Consider the following 16,751-nt stretch of genomic DNA (forward strand, 5'->3'; position numbering starts at 1 on the left):
CGTGAGCACCACTTTCAAAACTACTGGCTGAAATGATACATATCTTTAAGTTTGCCATCAGTGAGCTTTCTGTTCTGCACTTTTCTACTGGAAGATTGGCCAACTCGTCAGCTGCTCCAATTCTGTAATGTTTGATGGGTGCCCTACGTCAAGATGGCGAAACACAAGTATAGGGACAAAAGTGGAGGAGAAATTCAGTGGGTCAGACACAGGGCATATGTGGCAGGAGCTCCTAACGATTGCGGATTACAAAAAGAAAGCTAGCCACATCGCGGTCTCCCAGGATACCCTACAGGACGAGCTAAACACCTTTTTCTCAAGAGTCGAGCACAATGACCCTGAGCTGCCGAGGAGAGCCCCCTGAGGGCAACGTCACTACACACTCACAGTCTCCACTGAGGACGTATGTAAGTCATTCAAACGTGTTAACCCTCGTGAGGATGCCGGCACGCCCAGATAGTTTCTCTAGTCGTGCCCTCGGAGCATGTACAGGCCAGCTGGGAATTGATGTTCTCTGACATTTTCTCTCCCTAGCTCAGGCCGCTATGCCCACCTGCTTCAAGATGTCCACTATCCTCCCCTGGTGCCCAAGAAAGAGAAAGTAACTGAACTGAATGACTACTGACCAGTAGCAGTCACTTCCGTCAGCATGAAGTGCTTCGAGAGGCTAGTCAAAGACCATATCCCCGACACACTCGACACTCTCCAAATCGCCTACTGCCCTGACAGATCCACGGACGACGCAATCACCATTACACTGCACCCTCCACTTACCCACCTGGACAAAATGCATATGTGAGGATGCTATTCATCGACTACAGCTTGGCCTTCAATAACATAGTGTCCTATAAGCTCATTTCAAAGCTTACGGCCCTGGGTCTGAACTCCTCACTATGCAACTGGGTCCTGGACTTCCTGACGGGCTGCCCCCAGGTGGTGAAGTTAGGGAACATTACCTCCTCTACACTGATTCTCAACACAGGGGGCACACAAGAATGCATCCTCAGTCCCCTCCTGTATTCCCTGTATACCCATGACCGTGAGACAGCCTACAGGAAGGAGGTAGGCACTCTGACGGTGTGGTGCCAGGTAAACAACCTCTCCCTCAAAGTTATCAAAACAAAGGAGCTAATTGTTGACTTCAGGTGGAACCAGGCTGGACACATGCCCGTCCTCATCAACAGGGCCCCCACGGAGATGTTAATAACTTGAAATTCCTCTGCGTACCCATCTCACAGAAGCTGAAATGGTCTAACCACACGGACACCATAGTGAAGAAGGCACGACAGCGACTTTTTAACCTCAGGATGCTGTAGAAATGTGGCCTGTCCCAGAGGGCTCTCACAGTGTTCTACAGGAGCACCATCGAGACCATTCTGTCGGGCTGCATCACAGCCTGGTACGGCAACTCCACCATCGAGGACCGCGTGGCTCTTCAGAGGGTGATACGCGTGCAGCTCAATGCACCAATGGGTGCTCACTGCCTGCCCTACAACCCCAGGTGTCTCAGGAAGGCCAAGAAGAACATCAGGGACCCCCAGCCACCCAAACCACGCCCTTTTCTCCCCGCTTCAATCACTCAGACGCGGGCAGTACAGGAGCGTCATGGCCAAAACTGAAAGACTGGCCAATAGTTTCTACCCTCAGACCATCAGGCTGCTGAATAGACACCACTAGTCAGCTAACGAGTCCGCTATTAAGTTCATCTGCGTGTCTCTCACAAGGCAGAAGCATAGACTTATAGTTAGGTAAAACAATCATCAGACAAACCTCCACTGAGGAGGACAATGATGTTTATGAACACGTATTTGGATTAGGAGGAGCAGCCCCATACGTTCCGTAGACAGTCGGTGCGAAAACAGCTTCATCTCGTGTGATTCTTTACAGGTTGTTACCATTCGGCTGCTCCAGTAGTACCCTATATGAAATCCCTTATCTAAAGTTCCAATCATAGTTAACCCCCGCCTCTCTCTCTCCTGTTAGAGAGTAACTCCACCTGGTGGTAAAATCCAGTGTCAGGTAAATACATATGTGTTTTACAGAGGCCTGCACAATAACAGGTGTAGAATATTGTTATTACATTATAGCATTATTAGGAGTTTAACGTCACCGTTTATGATGTGTGCTGTATGAGGTCTATTCGCATGCGCAATAATTCAACAATAAACTTGAAAGTTGAAAAAGAGGCTTCTTAAAAAAAAAAAAAATCTTCAAAGTCAAATGTTAACTGACTACATTTGAATGACTACAAGACCCAAGATCCGGAAGTATATTAAAAAAATAACTCTGACGTCACCCCCCACGAACTCGCAGTATGTACACATTGGACCCTCGAGGAAGTTAGTAAGAGACTATTTTAACCGAAAATATATATTAAACGACAACTTAAGTTGATGTAAAGTTAGCTTGTTGTTTAGAATTTACATTTGACTAAACGTATAGGCTATTTTTGTGTTTGTTTTCTCCTAAATACTGACCACTAGTTAGCGTAGCTTTAGCTATCTAGCTAGCCAGATGATTCGCTTCTATCTGACCAATTACTTCCCATTACAGCCACAGATAGAACAACTTACTGTATTTTAAATAGAACTAGCTAACGATGTTCTCTGTTAGTTTGCTATTCTAGCTAGTTTGTTAGTCTAAGTCAGCCAGCCCCTGCATATTTAGCTAGCGTGTTAGCTAACGTGCGTAACGTTAGCCAATGTGTGAGTGAGAGACTGATGACACTGATAGTTGTGTTTTTGTCCTTTTGGAGGAAGAGGGATATGACAAGCCTACACGCCGTATAGACCAGTGATTCGCCACCAGCCCACAGAGGGAACTGCGACTAACCGACAGCGAGGAAGACGAAGAATGCCGAGGAGAAAACAATCGAACCCACAGCCCGTCAAATGTAAGTACAGTGTTATAGCCTTTTCTACCTACCATAGTCATGCTATTGACTGGGTGGTGAAGGAGTTATCACACAACTAACTAGCTGGTTGACCTTGGTTTTTAACATATTTTAATGTCTGATATGTTTTTGCTACTTGTACCTTCTAGAGGAGTGCTCGTGGTGCTTTCTAGATCAACTGTATTCCATAGTTGTACTGATTTGAATGAAGTCTTGGGTTTGGGTATATACAACTTGGATACAGGATTAGATCATTGAGTTACAGAGTTGATGTGTACTTCAATTGTTAAACCTCTGTCAGTTTTCAGAACTGTAATGTCTCTCTCTCTCTCTCTCTCTCTCTCTCTCTTTCTCTCATCATGCCTGTGTGCATGGTTGGGTGTCATCCTCTCTTCGTCCTCATGAATGTGTGTATCCCGCCCTGTGTATGTATCTCATCCTGTGTGTGAGTTATCTCATCCTGAGTGTTCCGTCTCAGCTGGACTTCCTCCCTTCCTCCTCTCTGCATCCTGTCTCCACTTCCCCTCCCTGACCTCTCCTCCCAATCTCCTTCTGCCCCCTCTTTCTCCCCCCCCTCTTTCTCTCACTCTTCCCTTGCTTCCTCCCTTCCTCTTCCTCCTTCTCCCCCTGCTTCATCCCTCTCCCTTCCTCTTTCCCTTTATTCTGCCTCTCTCCCCTGCCTCTCCTCTTCAATCACCCCACAGTGCTATATTAGTGTGATAGAGGTTATTGTGTATTACAGTAGACAGTGTAGTATGATGGTGTGTATTACAGTAGACAGTGTAGTATGATGGTGTGTATTACAGTAGACAGTGTAGTATGATGATGGTGTGTATTACAGTAGACAGTGTAGTATGATGATGGTGTGTATTACAGTAGACAGTGTAGTATGATGGTGTGTATTACAGTAGACAGTGTAGTATGATGATGGTGTGTATTACAGTAGACAGTGTAATATGATGATGGTGTGTATTACAGTAGACGGTGTAGTATGATGATGGTGTGTATTACAGTAGACGGTGTAGTATGATGGTGTGTATTACAGTAGACAGTGTAGTATGATGGTGTGTATTACAGTAGACGGTGTAGTATGATGGTGTGTATTACAGTAGACAGTGTAGTATGATGGTGTGTATTACAGTAGACAGTGTAATATGATGGTGTGTATTACAGTAGACAGTGTAATATGATGATGGTGTGTATTACAGTAGATGGTGTAGTATAATGGTGTGTATTACAGTAGACGGTGTAGTATAATGATGGTGTGTATTACAGTAGGCGGTGTAGTGTGATGGTGTGTGTATTACAGTAGACAGTGTAGTATGATGGTGGTGTGTATTACAGTAGACGGTGTAGTATAATGGTGGTGTGTATTACAGTAGACAGTGTAGTATAATGATGGTGTGTATTACAGTAGACGGTGTAGTATAATGGTGGTGTGTATTACAGTAGATGGTGTAGTATGATGATGGTGTGTAGTATAATGATGGTGTGTATATTACAGTAGACAGTGTAACATATTGATGGTTTGTGTATGTAGTATAATGATGGTGTGTGTATTACTGTATTACAGTAGACGGTGTAGTATGATGGTGTGTATTACAGTAGACGGTGTAATATAATGATGGTGTGTATTACAGTAGATGTTGTAGTATAATGGTGTGTATTACAGTAGACGGTGTAGTATAATGGTGTGTATTACAGTAGATGGTGTAGTATAATGGCGGTGTGTATTACAGTAGATGTTGTAGTATAATGATGGTGTGTATTACAGTAGACGGTGTAGTATAATGGTGTGTATTACAGTAGATGGTGTAGTATAATGGTGTGTATTACAGTAGAGGGTGTAGTATGATGATGGTGTGTATTACAGTAGACGGTGTAGTATGATGGTGTGTATTACAGTAGATGGTGTAGTATGATGGTGTGTATTACAGTAGACGGTGTAATATAATGATGGTGTTTATTACAGTAGACTATGTAGCATATTGATGGTGTTTATTACAGTAGACGGTGTAATATAATGATGGTGTGTATTACAGTAGACTGTGTAGCATATTGATGGTGTGTGTATTACTGTATTACAGTAGACGGTGTAGTATAATGATGGTGTGTGTCTGTAGTATAATGATGGTGTGTGTGTGTAGTAAAATGTGTGTGTGTGTGTGTGTGTGTGTGTGTGTGTGTGTGTGTGTGTGTGTGTGTGTGTGTGTGTGTGTGTGTGTGTGTGTGTGTGTGTGTGTGTGTGTGTGTGTGTGTGTGTGATATAGTAGACGGTGTGGAGTGTGATCCAGGTTGCCTGGTTCTGGACAGTGACTTCCTGCTTAGTGGAGAGCTCTGTGAGTTTGATGACACAGAGATCATGGGGCTGGACAGAGACACAGGTCAGACACACACTTACACATATACACAAACACTGACCAACTTGATCTCATAGTTTCACTTCCAGAATTATGGATGAATGTCTATTTTGTGATACATTAATTCTGCGTGGTTACAGGTTTAATTCTGCGTGGTTACAGGTTTAATTCTGCGTGGTTACAGGGTTAATTCCACACAGTAAACAGGGTTAATTCCGTGCGGTAACAAGGTTAATTCTGCGCGGTAAACAGGGTTAATTCCGTGCGGTAACAAGGTTAATTCCACACAGTAAACGGGGTTAATTCCGTGCGGTAACAAGGTTAATTCTGCGCGGTAAACGGGGTTAATTCCGTGCGGTAACAAGGTTAATTCTGCGCGGTAAACGGGGTTAATTCCGTGCGGTAACAAGGTTAATTCTGCGCGGTAAACGGGGTTAATTCCGTGCGGTAACAAGGTTAATTCCACACAGTAAACGGGGTTAATTCCGTGCGGTAACAAGGTTAATTCTGCGCGGTAAACGGGGTTAATTCCGTGCGGTAACAAGGTTAATTCTGCGCGGTAAACGGGGTTAATTCCGTGCGGTAACAAGGTTAATTCTGCGCGGTAAACGGGGTTAATTCCGTGCGGTAACAAGGTTAATTCTGCGCGGTAAACAGGGTTAATTCCGCGCGGTAAACAGGGTTAATTCCGTGCGGTAACAAGGTTAATTCTGCGCGGTAAACGGGGTTAATTCCGTGCGGTAACAAGGTTAATTCCGCGCGGTAAACGGGGTTAATTCCGTGCGGTAACAAGGTTAATTCTGCGCGGTAAACGGGGTTAATTCCGTGCGGTAACAAGGTTAATTCTGCGCGGTAAACAGGGTTAATTCCGTGCGGTAACAAGGTTAATTCCGCGCGGTAAACGGGGTTAATTCCGTGCGGTAACAAGGTTAATTCTGCATAGTTAAAACTGAAACAACTCAAAGGTTGAAGCTTAGGTATTAAGTCCGAGGGGTTAAACCCCTAGAGTTTATGTCCACGCCCCCGTGGGAATTCTATTAGCATACTAAAACATTCCCCATTCAAATCCATCAGTTGAAGCTAGAGATATCACTTCTTTCGCTTTGGATTGCGTCTCAATCCACCACATCTGCCGATGTCTCACTTCCGCATCGGCTGCGTCTCAATCCACCACATCTGCCGATGTCTCACTTCCGCATCGGCTGCGTCTCAATCCACCACATCTGCCGATGTCTCACTTCCGCATCGGCTGCGTCTCAATGCAGTGAAAGGTGACAGAGCTAGAGCGGCGTTTGTCAGACCACGAGACATCCAGAAAATCATTCCTCTCACAAAATCGGTTGTAACGTCCGAATGGTTTGGCCTACAAAAACTATTATGAAAAGATGAGACTCTCACAAACATGATAGTGGTCTCTGTTTTTCTCTACGACCCCCCCACAAGCGTCTTTGGGACCCGTCTGAAGTCGGTACCGCCGATCTGCCAACCTCTGTCTGTAGCGAACAGTTTGGGTTACACACTAATATGGCCCGTCTGTGGAAAGGTGAGACTCATGTGGGTGTCTTTTGCTCTAGGACACCCACAAGTCCTCACAAGACTTGTCTGAACGTTCGCCTGTACCAGTTGAAAACATTTCTGAAATAATATATAGAGACTATTTTGTGACAAAAATAAGGGGTTAAATATAATGTGTAAAAAATAATAATAATATTATTTATGTTTCCAGATCTTTCTTATATCTCTCAGATATAGGACAGACACTTCAGGACAAACTTCCTTTTGATTTGTTTTCTGTACCATGTGGTGAATATGGTATTCAATGCGTTTCTATGGGCTAATAGATGTGAGGACAAATTATAATTTTTCATCAAATCATTAAAAAAAAAAAATTATTCAAGGTTTCTTAAACTTCTAACTCAAATAGCTAAATGATCCTTGGTATGACCTTCTGAAAACAACTCCATATAGCTTAATACAACCCCCCGGCTTGGACAGGGCTTAGTCTGTAGAGGGTTAAGGTTTGGCCTCGGGGTTGGGGAATGCTCTGTTTCCATCAAGTATAATCTAGAGCATTGTGAACTGAAGTGGTCAGAGAGCATGCTTCGGGTCTAATGCCACGCTCAAAACAACTGACAACTCTGAAAATTTACCAGGTCAAATCATGACGGCGGTGATCTTCAAGTTGGAAAGTCAGAACTCTAGAAAGAGGCCAGAGTTCCCGAGTTGAATTCTGAGTTCAAAACCATTTTTTTCCTTCCCAGTCGGAGCTCCTTTTTCCTCCCAGAGTTCCCAGTCGGAGCTCCTTTTTCCTCCCAGAGTTCCCGGTCGGAGCTCCTTTTTCCTCCCAGAGTTCCCGGTCGGAGCTCCTTTTTCCTCCCAGAGTTCCCGGTCGGAGCTCCTTTTTCCTCCCAGAGTTCCCGGGTTGTTTTGAACACAGCCCAAGCAGTGCTCTTCTCCCCCGAGCATCACGAGTTCACACCAGTGCCCTGCAATAGTTTTCAAAAGATTTTATATATATTTTTTGTAGGTCGATATCGTTGTCCTCAGGTCCTTTTCAGATGTCCGCAATAGAATGCTATTTCCAGTGACCAATATAATGCTATTTCCAGTGACCAATAGAATGCTATTTCCAGTGACCAATAGAATGCTATTTCTAGTGACCAATAGAATGCTATTTCTAGTGACCAATAGAATGCTATTTCCAGTGACCAATAGAATGCTATTTCCAGTGACCAATAGAATGCTATTTCCAGTGACCAATATAATGCTTCTTCTAGTGACCAATAGAATGCTATTTCCAGTGACCAATATAATGCTTCTTCTAGTGACCAATAGAATGCTATTTCTAGTGACCAATAGAATGCTATTTCCAGTGACCAATAGAATGCTATTTCCAGTGACCAATAGAATGCTATTTCCAGTGACCAATAGAATGCTATTTCCAGTGACCAATAGAATGCTATTTCCATTGACCAATAGAATGCTATTTCTAGTGACCAATAGAATGCTATTTCTAGTGACCAATAGAATGCTATTTCCATTGACCAATAGAATGCTATTTCTAGTGACCAATAGAATGATATTTCCAGTGACCAATAGAATGATATTTCCAGTAACCAATAGAATGCTATTTCTAGTGACCAATAGAATGCTATTTCTAGTGACCAATAGAATGCTATTTCTAGTGACCAATAGAATGCTATTTCCAGTGACCAATAGAATGCTATTTCCAGTGACCAGGCTGACACTGACAAGTACACACACATACAGTGCATTCGGAAAATTTTCAGACCCCTTGACTTTTTCCACATTTTGTTACATTACAGCCTTATTCTAAAATGGATAAAATCGGGTTTTCCCTCATCAATCTAAACACAATACCCCATTAAAAAAAAGGTTTTTAGACATTTTTGCAAATGTAAATTCAGACTATTTACTCAGTACTTTGTTGAAGCACCATTGACAGCGATTACAGCATTGAGTTTTCTTGTGTATGACGCTACAAACTTGGCACAGCTGTATTTAGGGAGTTTCTCCCATTCTTCTCTGCAGATCCTCTCAAGCTATGTCGGGTTGGATGGGGAGGTCTCTCCAGAGATGTTCGATCGGATTCTGGCTGGGCCACTCAAGGACATTGAGACTTTTCCCAAAGCCACTACATTGTCTTGGCTGTGTGCTTAGGTTTGTTGTCCTGTTGGAAGGTGAACCTTCACCCCAGTCTGAAGTCCTGAGTGCTCTGGAGCAAGGATCTCTGTACTTTGCTCCATTCTTCTTTCCCTCGATCCTGACCAGTCTCTCAGTCCCTCCCGCTGAAAAACATCCATGCTTCACCGTAGGGATGCTATTGGCCAGGTGCTGAGCAGTGCCTGGTTTCCTCCAGACGTGACGCTTGGCATTCAGGCCAAAGAGTTCAATCTTGGTTTCATCAGACCAGACAATCTTGTTTCTCGTGATCTGAGTGTCTTTAGGTGCCTTTTGGCAAACTCCAAGCAGGCTGTCATGTGCCTTTTACTGAGGAGTGGCTTCCGTCTGGCCACTTTACCATAAAGGCCTGATTGGTGGAGTGCTGCGTAGATGGATGTCCTTCTGGAAGGTTCTCCCATCTCCACAGAGGAACTCTGGAGCTCTGTCTGTGTGACCATCGGGTTCTTGGTCACCTCCCTGACCAAGGCCCTTCTTCCCCGATTTCTCAGTTTTGCCGGGCAGCCAGCTCTAGGAAGAGTCTTGGTGGTTACAAACTTCTTCCATTTAAGAATGATGGAGGACACTGTGTTCTTGGGGACCTTCAATCAAGTTTTAGAAACATCTCAATGATGATCGACAGAAACAGGATGCAACTGAGCTCAATTTCGAGTCTCATTGCAAAGGGTCTGAATACTAATGTAAATAAGGTATTTCTGTATTTTCTTTTTTTTGTATAAATTTGCAAACATTTCTAAACCTGTTTTTGCTTCGTCATTATGGGGTATTGTGTGTAGATTGATGAGGAATTTATTTCATTTAATCCATTTTAGAATAAGGCTGTAACTTAACAACATGTGGAAAAAGTCAAGGGGTCTGAATACTTTCCGAATGCATCGTACATGGTTTTACGAGTCCTTGACCAAATGCTGTTGTATGCTCCTTCCCTCTACCCCTCTTTCTTTCCTTCACCCCTTTCTCTCTACTCTCTTTCTCCTCGCACTCTCTCTCTCTCTCTCCCCCCCTCTTTCTCTCACTCTCCCTCTCTCTCTCTCCCCCTCTTTCTCTCACTCTTCCCTCTCTCTCCTCCCCCTCTCAATCAGGTATGACAGTGTTCTCTCTAAGTGATGACTGCACCAGCCTTCCAGCTTCGGGTGACTCAGCCTTCCCAGCATTCCTCTCCTGTAAGGGGTGTCGCCAATTGATGGGGGCCGACCTTGACCTGGGAGCAGGACTTGACTTGGGGGCGGGACTCTACTGCCTGAGCTGCGAAGAGGGCCTCCAATCAGAATCACACACAGCCATGGAGGATACCTCACAGGGGGAGGAGTCAACCCCGGCTGTCCAATCCAGTGGGGGGAAGGACAGGAAGAGGAAGAGGAGTAAGGCGGGTGACGAAGAAGTCTGTATGAAGCTGTACGCGTGTTCTCTGTGTAGTTTCTCCTCTCGCTACTCCAACCATCTAAAACGCCACATGAGAACGCATGACGGAGAGAAGCCTTACCGCTGTCCCCACTGCCCCTACGCCTCTACGCAGAGGGTCAACCTGCAGAGACACACACGCACACACACCGGGGAGAAGCCCTACCTCTGCAACGCCTGCAGCTATGCCTGTAGTTCCCTGGGGAACCTGCGGAGGCACCAGCGCTCGCACAGCCAGGAGCCTCAGCCCCGGCCGCAACGCACACTGAAGAGACGCAGCAGACGAAAACACACACACAGAGAAAATGGTGAAGGTAAGAGCATACAGTCAGGCGAGAACACACACACACACACACACACACACACACACACACACAGAGGTAATGTGTTCCAGAAAAGAGGATGTTTTCTTTTGAATGTTCTAGCCTGTAGCTCAGAGAGAAAGGAGAACTGTTGGTTAACTTCCTGAAACTGGTGTTTTAAAAAGAGGAAGAAGCTCTGTTTGGTTGGCTGGTTACTGAACTAAAGGTTGTGTGTGTGTGTGTGTGTGTGTGTGTGTGTGTGTGTGTGTTCTGTTCTCTCCTCCAGATGCCGTTTTGTCAGACCTGACAGTGTGTGCTAGGGAGGACTCTGATTTCCTTCAGTCCCTTGGGGGGGTAGCCTCTCCCTCCTCCTCCCCCCGTCTCCCCCCCTCCGCTCCTCTCCCCGACCTCCTCTTCCCCCTCTGCTGTCGTTCCTGTGGCCTCACCCTGGAAGGAGAGACAGAGGCGGAGGGCAGAGGACAGATGTGTAGTCAATGTTCTGAGTTTGTCCTCTCTAAGGATATAGGCTCCTCCAACCCCACTGACAGAGAAACACCTGGTGACACAGACTCACACCCAGTCCGGCCGGGGGCCAGTAAGCTGTACCACTGTCCTCTCTGCCCCTTCCTCTCCCTCTACCCCAACCACCTGGCCCGACACGCCCACACCCACAGCGGGGAGAAGCCCCACCGCTGTCCCCAGTGCCCCTACGCCTCGGCCCACCTGGACAACCTGAAACGTCACCTCCGGGTCCACACGGGGGAGAAGCCTTACCGCTGTCCCCAGTGCTCCTACGCCTGCGGGAACCTGGCCAACCTGAGGCGCCATGAGAGGATTCACTCTGGAGCCAAGCCGTTCCACTGCTCTGTGTGTGGCTACAGCTGTAACCAGAGTATGAACCTGAAGAGACACATGCTGAGACACACAGGGGAGAAGCCGTATGGCTGTGCTGAGTGTGACTACACTACGGGACACTGGGACAACTACAAACGCCATCAGAGGAAACATGGACACAACACCGACAGCTGGGACAAACACACACACCAGGACACTACAGCAGACAGCAACACTCAGCACTGAGACACACACACACACACACACAGCACTGAGACACACACACAGCACAGAGACACACACACACAGCACTGAGACACACACACACAGCACAGACACACACACAAACACACAGCACTGAGACACACACACACAGCACTGAGACACACACACACAGCACTGAGACACACACACACACACACACAGCACTGAGACACACACACAAACACACAGCAACACACAGCACTGAGACACACACACAGCACTGAGACACACTCACACACACAGCACTGAGACACACACAGCACTGAGACACACTCACACACACAGCACTGAGACACACACAAACACACAGCAACACACAGCACTGAGACACACACACAGCACTGAGACACACACACACAGCACTGAGACACACACACACACACACACACACACACACACACACACACACACACACAGCACTGAGACACACACACAGCACTGAGACACACACACACAAACACACAGCACTGAGAGACACACACACACACACAGCACTGAGACACACACAAACACACAGCACTGAGACACACACAAACACACAGCACTGAGACACACACACACACACACACAGCACTGAGACACACACACACACACAGCACTGAGACACACACAAACACACAGCACTGAGACACACACAAACACACAGCACTGAGACACACACACACAGCACTGAGACACACACACACAGCACTGAGACACACACACACACAGCACTGAGACACACACACAGCACTGAGACACACACACACACACAGCACTGAGACACACACACACAGCACTGAGACACACACACACAGTACTGAGACACACAGCACTGAGACACACAGCACTGAGACACACACACAGCACTGAGACACACACACACAGCACTGAGACACACACACACACACAGCACTGAGACACACACACACACACAGCACTGAGACACACACACACACACAGCACTGAGACACACACAAACACACAGCACTGAGACACACACAAACACACAGCACTGAGACACACACACACACAGCACTGAGACACACACACACACACACACACAGCACTGAGACACACACACAGCACTGAGACACACACACAGCACTGAGACACACACACACACACACACACACACAGTACTGAGACACACACACAGCACTGAGACACACACACACACACACACAGCACTGAGACACACACACACAGCACTGAGACAGACACACAGCACTGAGACACACACACACAGCACTGAGACACACACACACAGCACTGAGACACACACACACACACACAGCACTGAGACACACACACACACACACACAGCACTGAGACACACACACACACAAACACACAGCACTGAGACACACACAAACACACAGCACTGAGACACACACACACACAGCACTGAGACACACACACACACAGCACTGAGACACACACACACACACAGAGAGCTGAGACACACACACACAGCACTGAGACACACACACACACAGCACTGAGACACACACACACACACACACACACACACACACACAGCACTGAGACACACACACACACACACAGCACTGAGACACACACACACACACACAGCACTGAGACACACACACACACACAGCACTGAGACACACACAAACACACAGCACTGAGACACACACACACACACACACAGCGCTGAGACACACACACACACACACAGAGCTGAGACACACACACACAGCACTGAGACACACATACACACACAGAGCTGAGACACACACACACAGCACTGAGACACACACACACACACACACACACAGAGCTGAGACACACACACACAGCACTGACACATACACACACGACCACAGACCAACACTGAATTCAAGAAGCGGAACCATAACCGGGGAGAGGTGTGTGTGTGTGTGTGTGTGTGTGTGTGTGTGTGTGTGTGTGTTGCAATGGTGACCCCCGACCCCTATCTCTGCTCTCCCTCAGAGGGGCGGGACTTATCTCAGGAACCTTTTAGAGGTGGAGCTACATGTGCTGGTTTCCTGGATCTGAACACTCCACTGGTCTTAGGGCATTAAATGGTGTGTCTGTGGGATTCAAGATTCATCCTTTTTTTTTTTTGAATGGTTAAATGTTGTTTTTAATAAAGTAGATGCATTTTTTGAAAATGTATGTTTTGATTGAGATTTAGGCCATTTCTAAATTGTATATTCCAAAACAAAAAAAAATCCTTCTGTAAAGAATGTAATTGTGAAACAGATAAAGTTTATTTTTGCAACAAATGATGATATATTTTAGTTGATTTGAACAATGTTTCACAGAAAATAGTATTGGCAGACCACGTTGCATTCTCACTGGAGACGATGTCTAGCACACCTTAGCAGTTTCAAAATGTTTAGGAACAGAAATGGAGAGTTTGAAGTCTGTCCCTTTTGCTTCCATTTGCCTCTTCGTAAATACACCCCTGCTGATTGTAAGGCTACTCAGAGAACAGACAGGACCCCTGCTGATTGTAAGGCTACTCAGAACAGACGGGACCCCTGCTGATTGTAAGGCTACTCAGAACAGACGGGACCCCTGCTGATTGTAAGGCTACTCCGAGAACAGACAGGACCCCTGCTGATTATAAGGCTACTCAGAGAACAGACAGGACCCCTGCTGATTGTAAGGCTACTCAGAACGGACATGACCCCTGCTGATTGTAAGGCTACTCAGAGAACAGACAGGACCCCTGCTGATTGTAAGGCTACTCAGAGAACAGACAGGACCCCTGCTGATTGTAAGGCTACTCAGAACAGACGGGACCCCTGCTGATTGTAAGGCTACTCCGAGAACAGACGGGACCCCAGCTGATTGTAAGGCTACTCAGAGAACAGACAGGACCCCTGCTGATTGTAAGGCTACTCCGAGAACAGACGGGACCCCTGCTGATTGTAAGGCTACTCAGAGAACAGACAGGACCCCTGCTGATTGTAAGGCTACTCCGAGAACAGACGGGACCCCTGCTGATTGTAAGGCTACTCAGAGAACAGACAGGACCCCTGCTGATTGTAAGGCTACTCAGAACAGACATGACCCCTGCTGATTGTAAGGCTACTCAGAACAGACAGGACCCCTGCTGATTGTAAGGCTACTCAGAACAGACAGGACCCCTGCTGATTGTAAGGCTACTCAGAGAACAGACAGGACCCCTGCTGATTGTAAGGCTACTCAGAACAGACGGGACCCCTGCTGATTGTAAGGCTACTCAGAGAACAGACAGGACCCCTGCTGATTGTAAGGCTACTCAGAGAACAGACAGGACCCCTGCTGATTGTAAGGCTACTCAGAACAGACAGGACCCCTGCTGATTGTAAGGCTACTCAGAGAACAGACAGGACCCCTGCTGATTGTAAGGCTACTCCGAGAACAGACGGGACCCCTGCTGATTGTAAGGCTACTCAGAGAACAGACGGGACCCCTGTTGATTGTAAGGCTACTCCGAGAACAGACGGGACCCCTGTTGATTGTAAGGCTACTCAGAACAGACGGGACCCCTGCTAATTGTAAGGCTACTCAGAGAACACACAGGACCCCTGCTGATTGTAAGGCTACTCAGAACAGACAGGACCCTTGCTGATTGTAAGGCTACTCAGAACAGACAGGACCCCTGCTGATTGTAAGGCTACTCAGAACAGACAGGACCCCTGCTGATTGTAAGGCTACTCAGAACCGATGGGACCCCTGCTGATTGTAAGGCTACTCAGAGAACAGACAGGACCCCTGCTGATTGTAAGGCTACTCAGAACAGACGGGACCCCTGCTGATTGTAAGGCTACTCAGAGAACAGACAGGACCCCTGCTGATTGTAAGGCTACTCAGAGAACAGACAGGACCCCTGCTGATTGTAAGGCTACTCAGAACAGACGGGACCCCTGCTGATTGTAAGGCTACTCCGAGAACAGACAGGACCCCTGCTGATTGTAAGGCTACTCAGAGAACAGACAGGACCCCTGCTGATTGTAAGGCTACTCCGAGAACAGACGGGACCCCTGCTGATTGTAAAGCTACTCAGAGAACAGACAGGACCCCTGCTGATTGTAAGGCTACTCCGAGAACAGACGGGACCCCTGCTGATTGTAAGGCTACTCAGAGAACAGACAGGACCCCTGCTGATTGTAAGGCTACTCAGAACAGACGGGACCCCTGCTGATTGTAAGGCTACTCAGAACAGACGGGACCCCTGCTGATTGTAAGGCTACTCAGAACAGACGGGACCCCTGCTGATTGTAAGGCTACTCAGAGAACAGACAGGACCCCTGCTGATTGTAAGGCTACTCAGAGAACAGACAGGACCCCTGCTGATTGTAAGGCTACTCAGAGAACAGACAGGACCCCTGCTGATTGTAAGGCTACTCAGAGAACAGACAGGACCCCTGCTGATTGTAAGGCTACTCAGAGAACAGACAGGACCCCTGCTGATTGTAAGGCTACTCAGAGAACAGACAGGACCCCTGCTGATTGTAAGGCTACTCAGAGAACAGACAGGACCCCTGCTGATTGTAAGGCTACTCAGAGAACAGACAGGACCACAGTAACTGTCTGCACATTGTGCCTTCTACATCTCTAGTACTGAAATAAAGACTTTTGACTGAAGTGTTTTGCTTTTTGTGGGTTTGTGCTCGTGATAGGAGTGGTGATGGTAGTCTATCTTTTAAGGTATGTCTTTTTGTCAAGTTAGATGATGATGAAATTTTTTTCAATTTGTAAGTCGCTCTGGATAAGAGCGTCTGCTAAATGACTTAAATGTAAATGTAATGAAATATATATATGTACACACACACACAGTCAGGTTCATAGGTATTTTGACAGTGACACAATCTGCATCATTTTGGCTCTGTACGCCACCAGTGTGCTTTGGGTCATTGTCCATCTGCACTGTGAAGCGCCGTCCAATGAGTTTTGAAACATTTGGCAGAATCTGAGCAGATAATATAGCCCTAAACACTTCAGAATTCATCCTGTTGCTTTTGTCAGCAGTCACAT

The 16,751-nt window shown here is 46.6% G+C and overlaps 1 protein-coding gene across 4 annotated transcripts; it reads left to right on the plus strand.

The window, feature by feature from the left end:
* The first annotated feature begins 1,850 nt into the window (after positions 1-1,850).
* On the plus strand, positions 1,851-16,361 carry LOC129811396 (zinc finger protein 513). 4 transcript variants are annotated; one of them, XM_055862672.1, is made up of 5 exons: positions 1,851-2,339; positions 2,756-2,893; positions 5,167-5,277; positions 10,038-10,670; positions 10,945-16,361. In XM_055862672.1, the coding sequence occupies exons 2-5, from the start codon at positions 2,854-2,856 to the stop codon at positions 11,736-11,738; spliced, it is 1,578 nt and encodes a 525-aa protein (XP_055718647.1). In that variant the 5' UTR covers positions 1,851-2,339; positions 2,756-2,853; the 3' UTR covers positions 11,739-16,361. The 4 variants fall into 4 exon arrangements, with proteins under 4 accessions (XP_055718647.1, XP_055718646.1, XP_055718645.1 ...); XM_055862671.1 differs by having other exon boundaries at positions 1,853-2,343; positions 5,164-5,277; XM_055862670.1 differs by having other exon boundaries at positions 1,853-2,339; positions 5,164-5,277.
* The last annotated feature ends 390 nt before the right edge of the window (positions 16,362-16,751 follow it).

The sequence above is a fragment of the Salvelinus fontinalis genome, chromosome 15, assembly GCF_029448725.1.
Source record: "Salvelinus fontinalis isolate EN_2023a chromosome 15, ASM2944872v1, whole genome shotgun sequence".
NCBI lineage: Eukaryota > Metazoa > Chordata > Actinopteri > Salmoniformes > Salmonidae > Salvelinus > Salvelinus fontinalis.

Coding starts and splice junctions, on each gene's coding strand:
- LOC129811396 (XM_055862671.1), top strand. CDS start 2,854: ATGCCGAGGAGAAAACAATCGAACCCACAGCCCGTCAAAT. Junction 5,278..10,037: donor GGGGCTGGACAGAGACACAG/GTCAGACACACA, acceptor CCTCTCAATCAG/GTATGACAGTGTTCTCTCTA. Junction 10,671..10,944: donor ACACAGAGAAAATGGTGAAG/GTAAGAGCATAC, acceptor TCTCTCCTCCAG/ATGCCGTTTTGTCAGACCTG.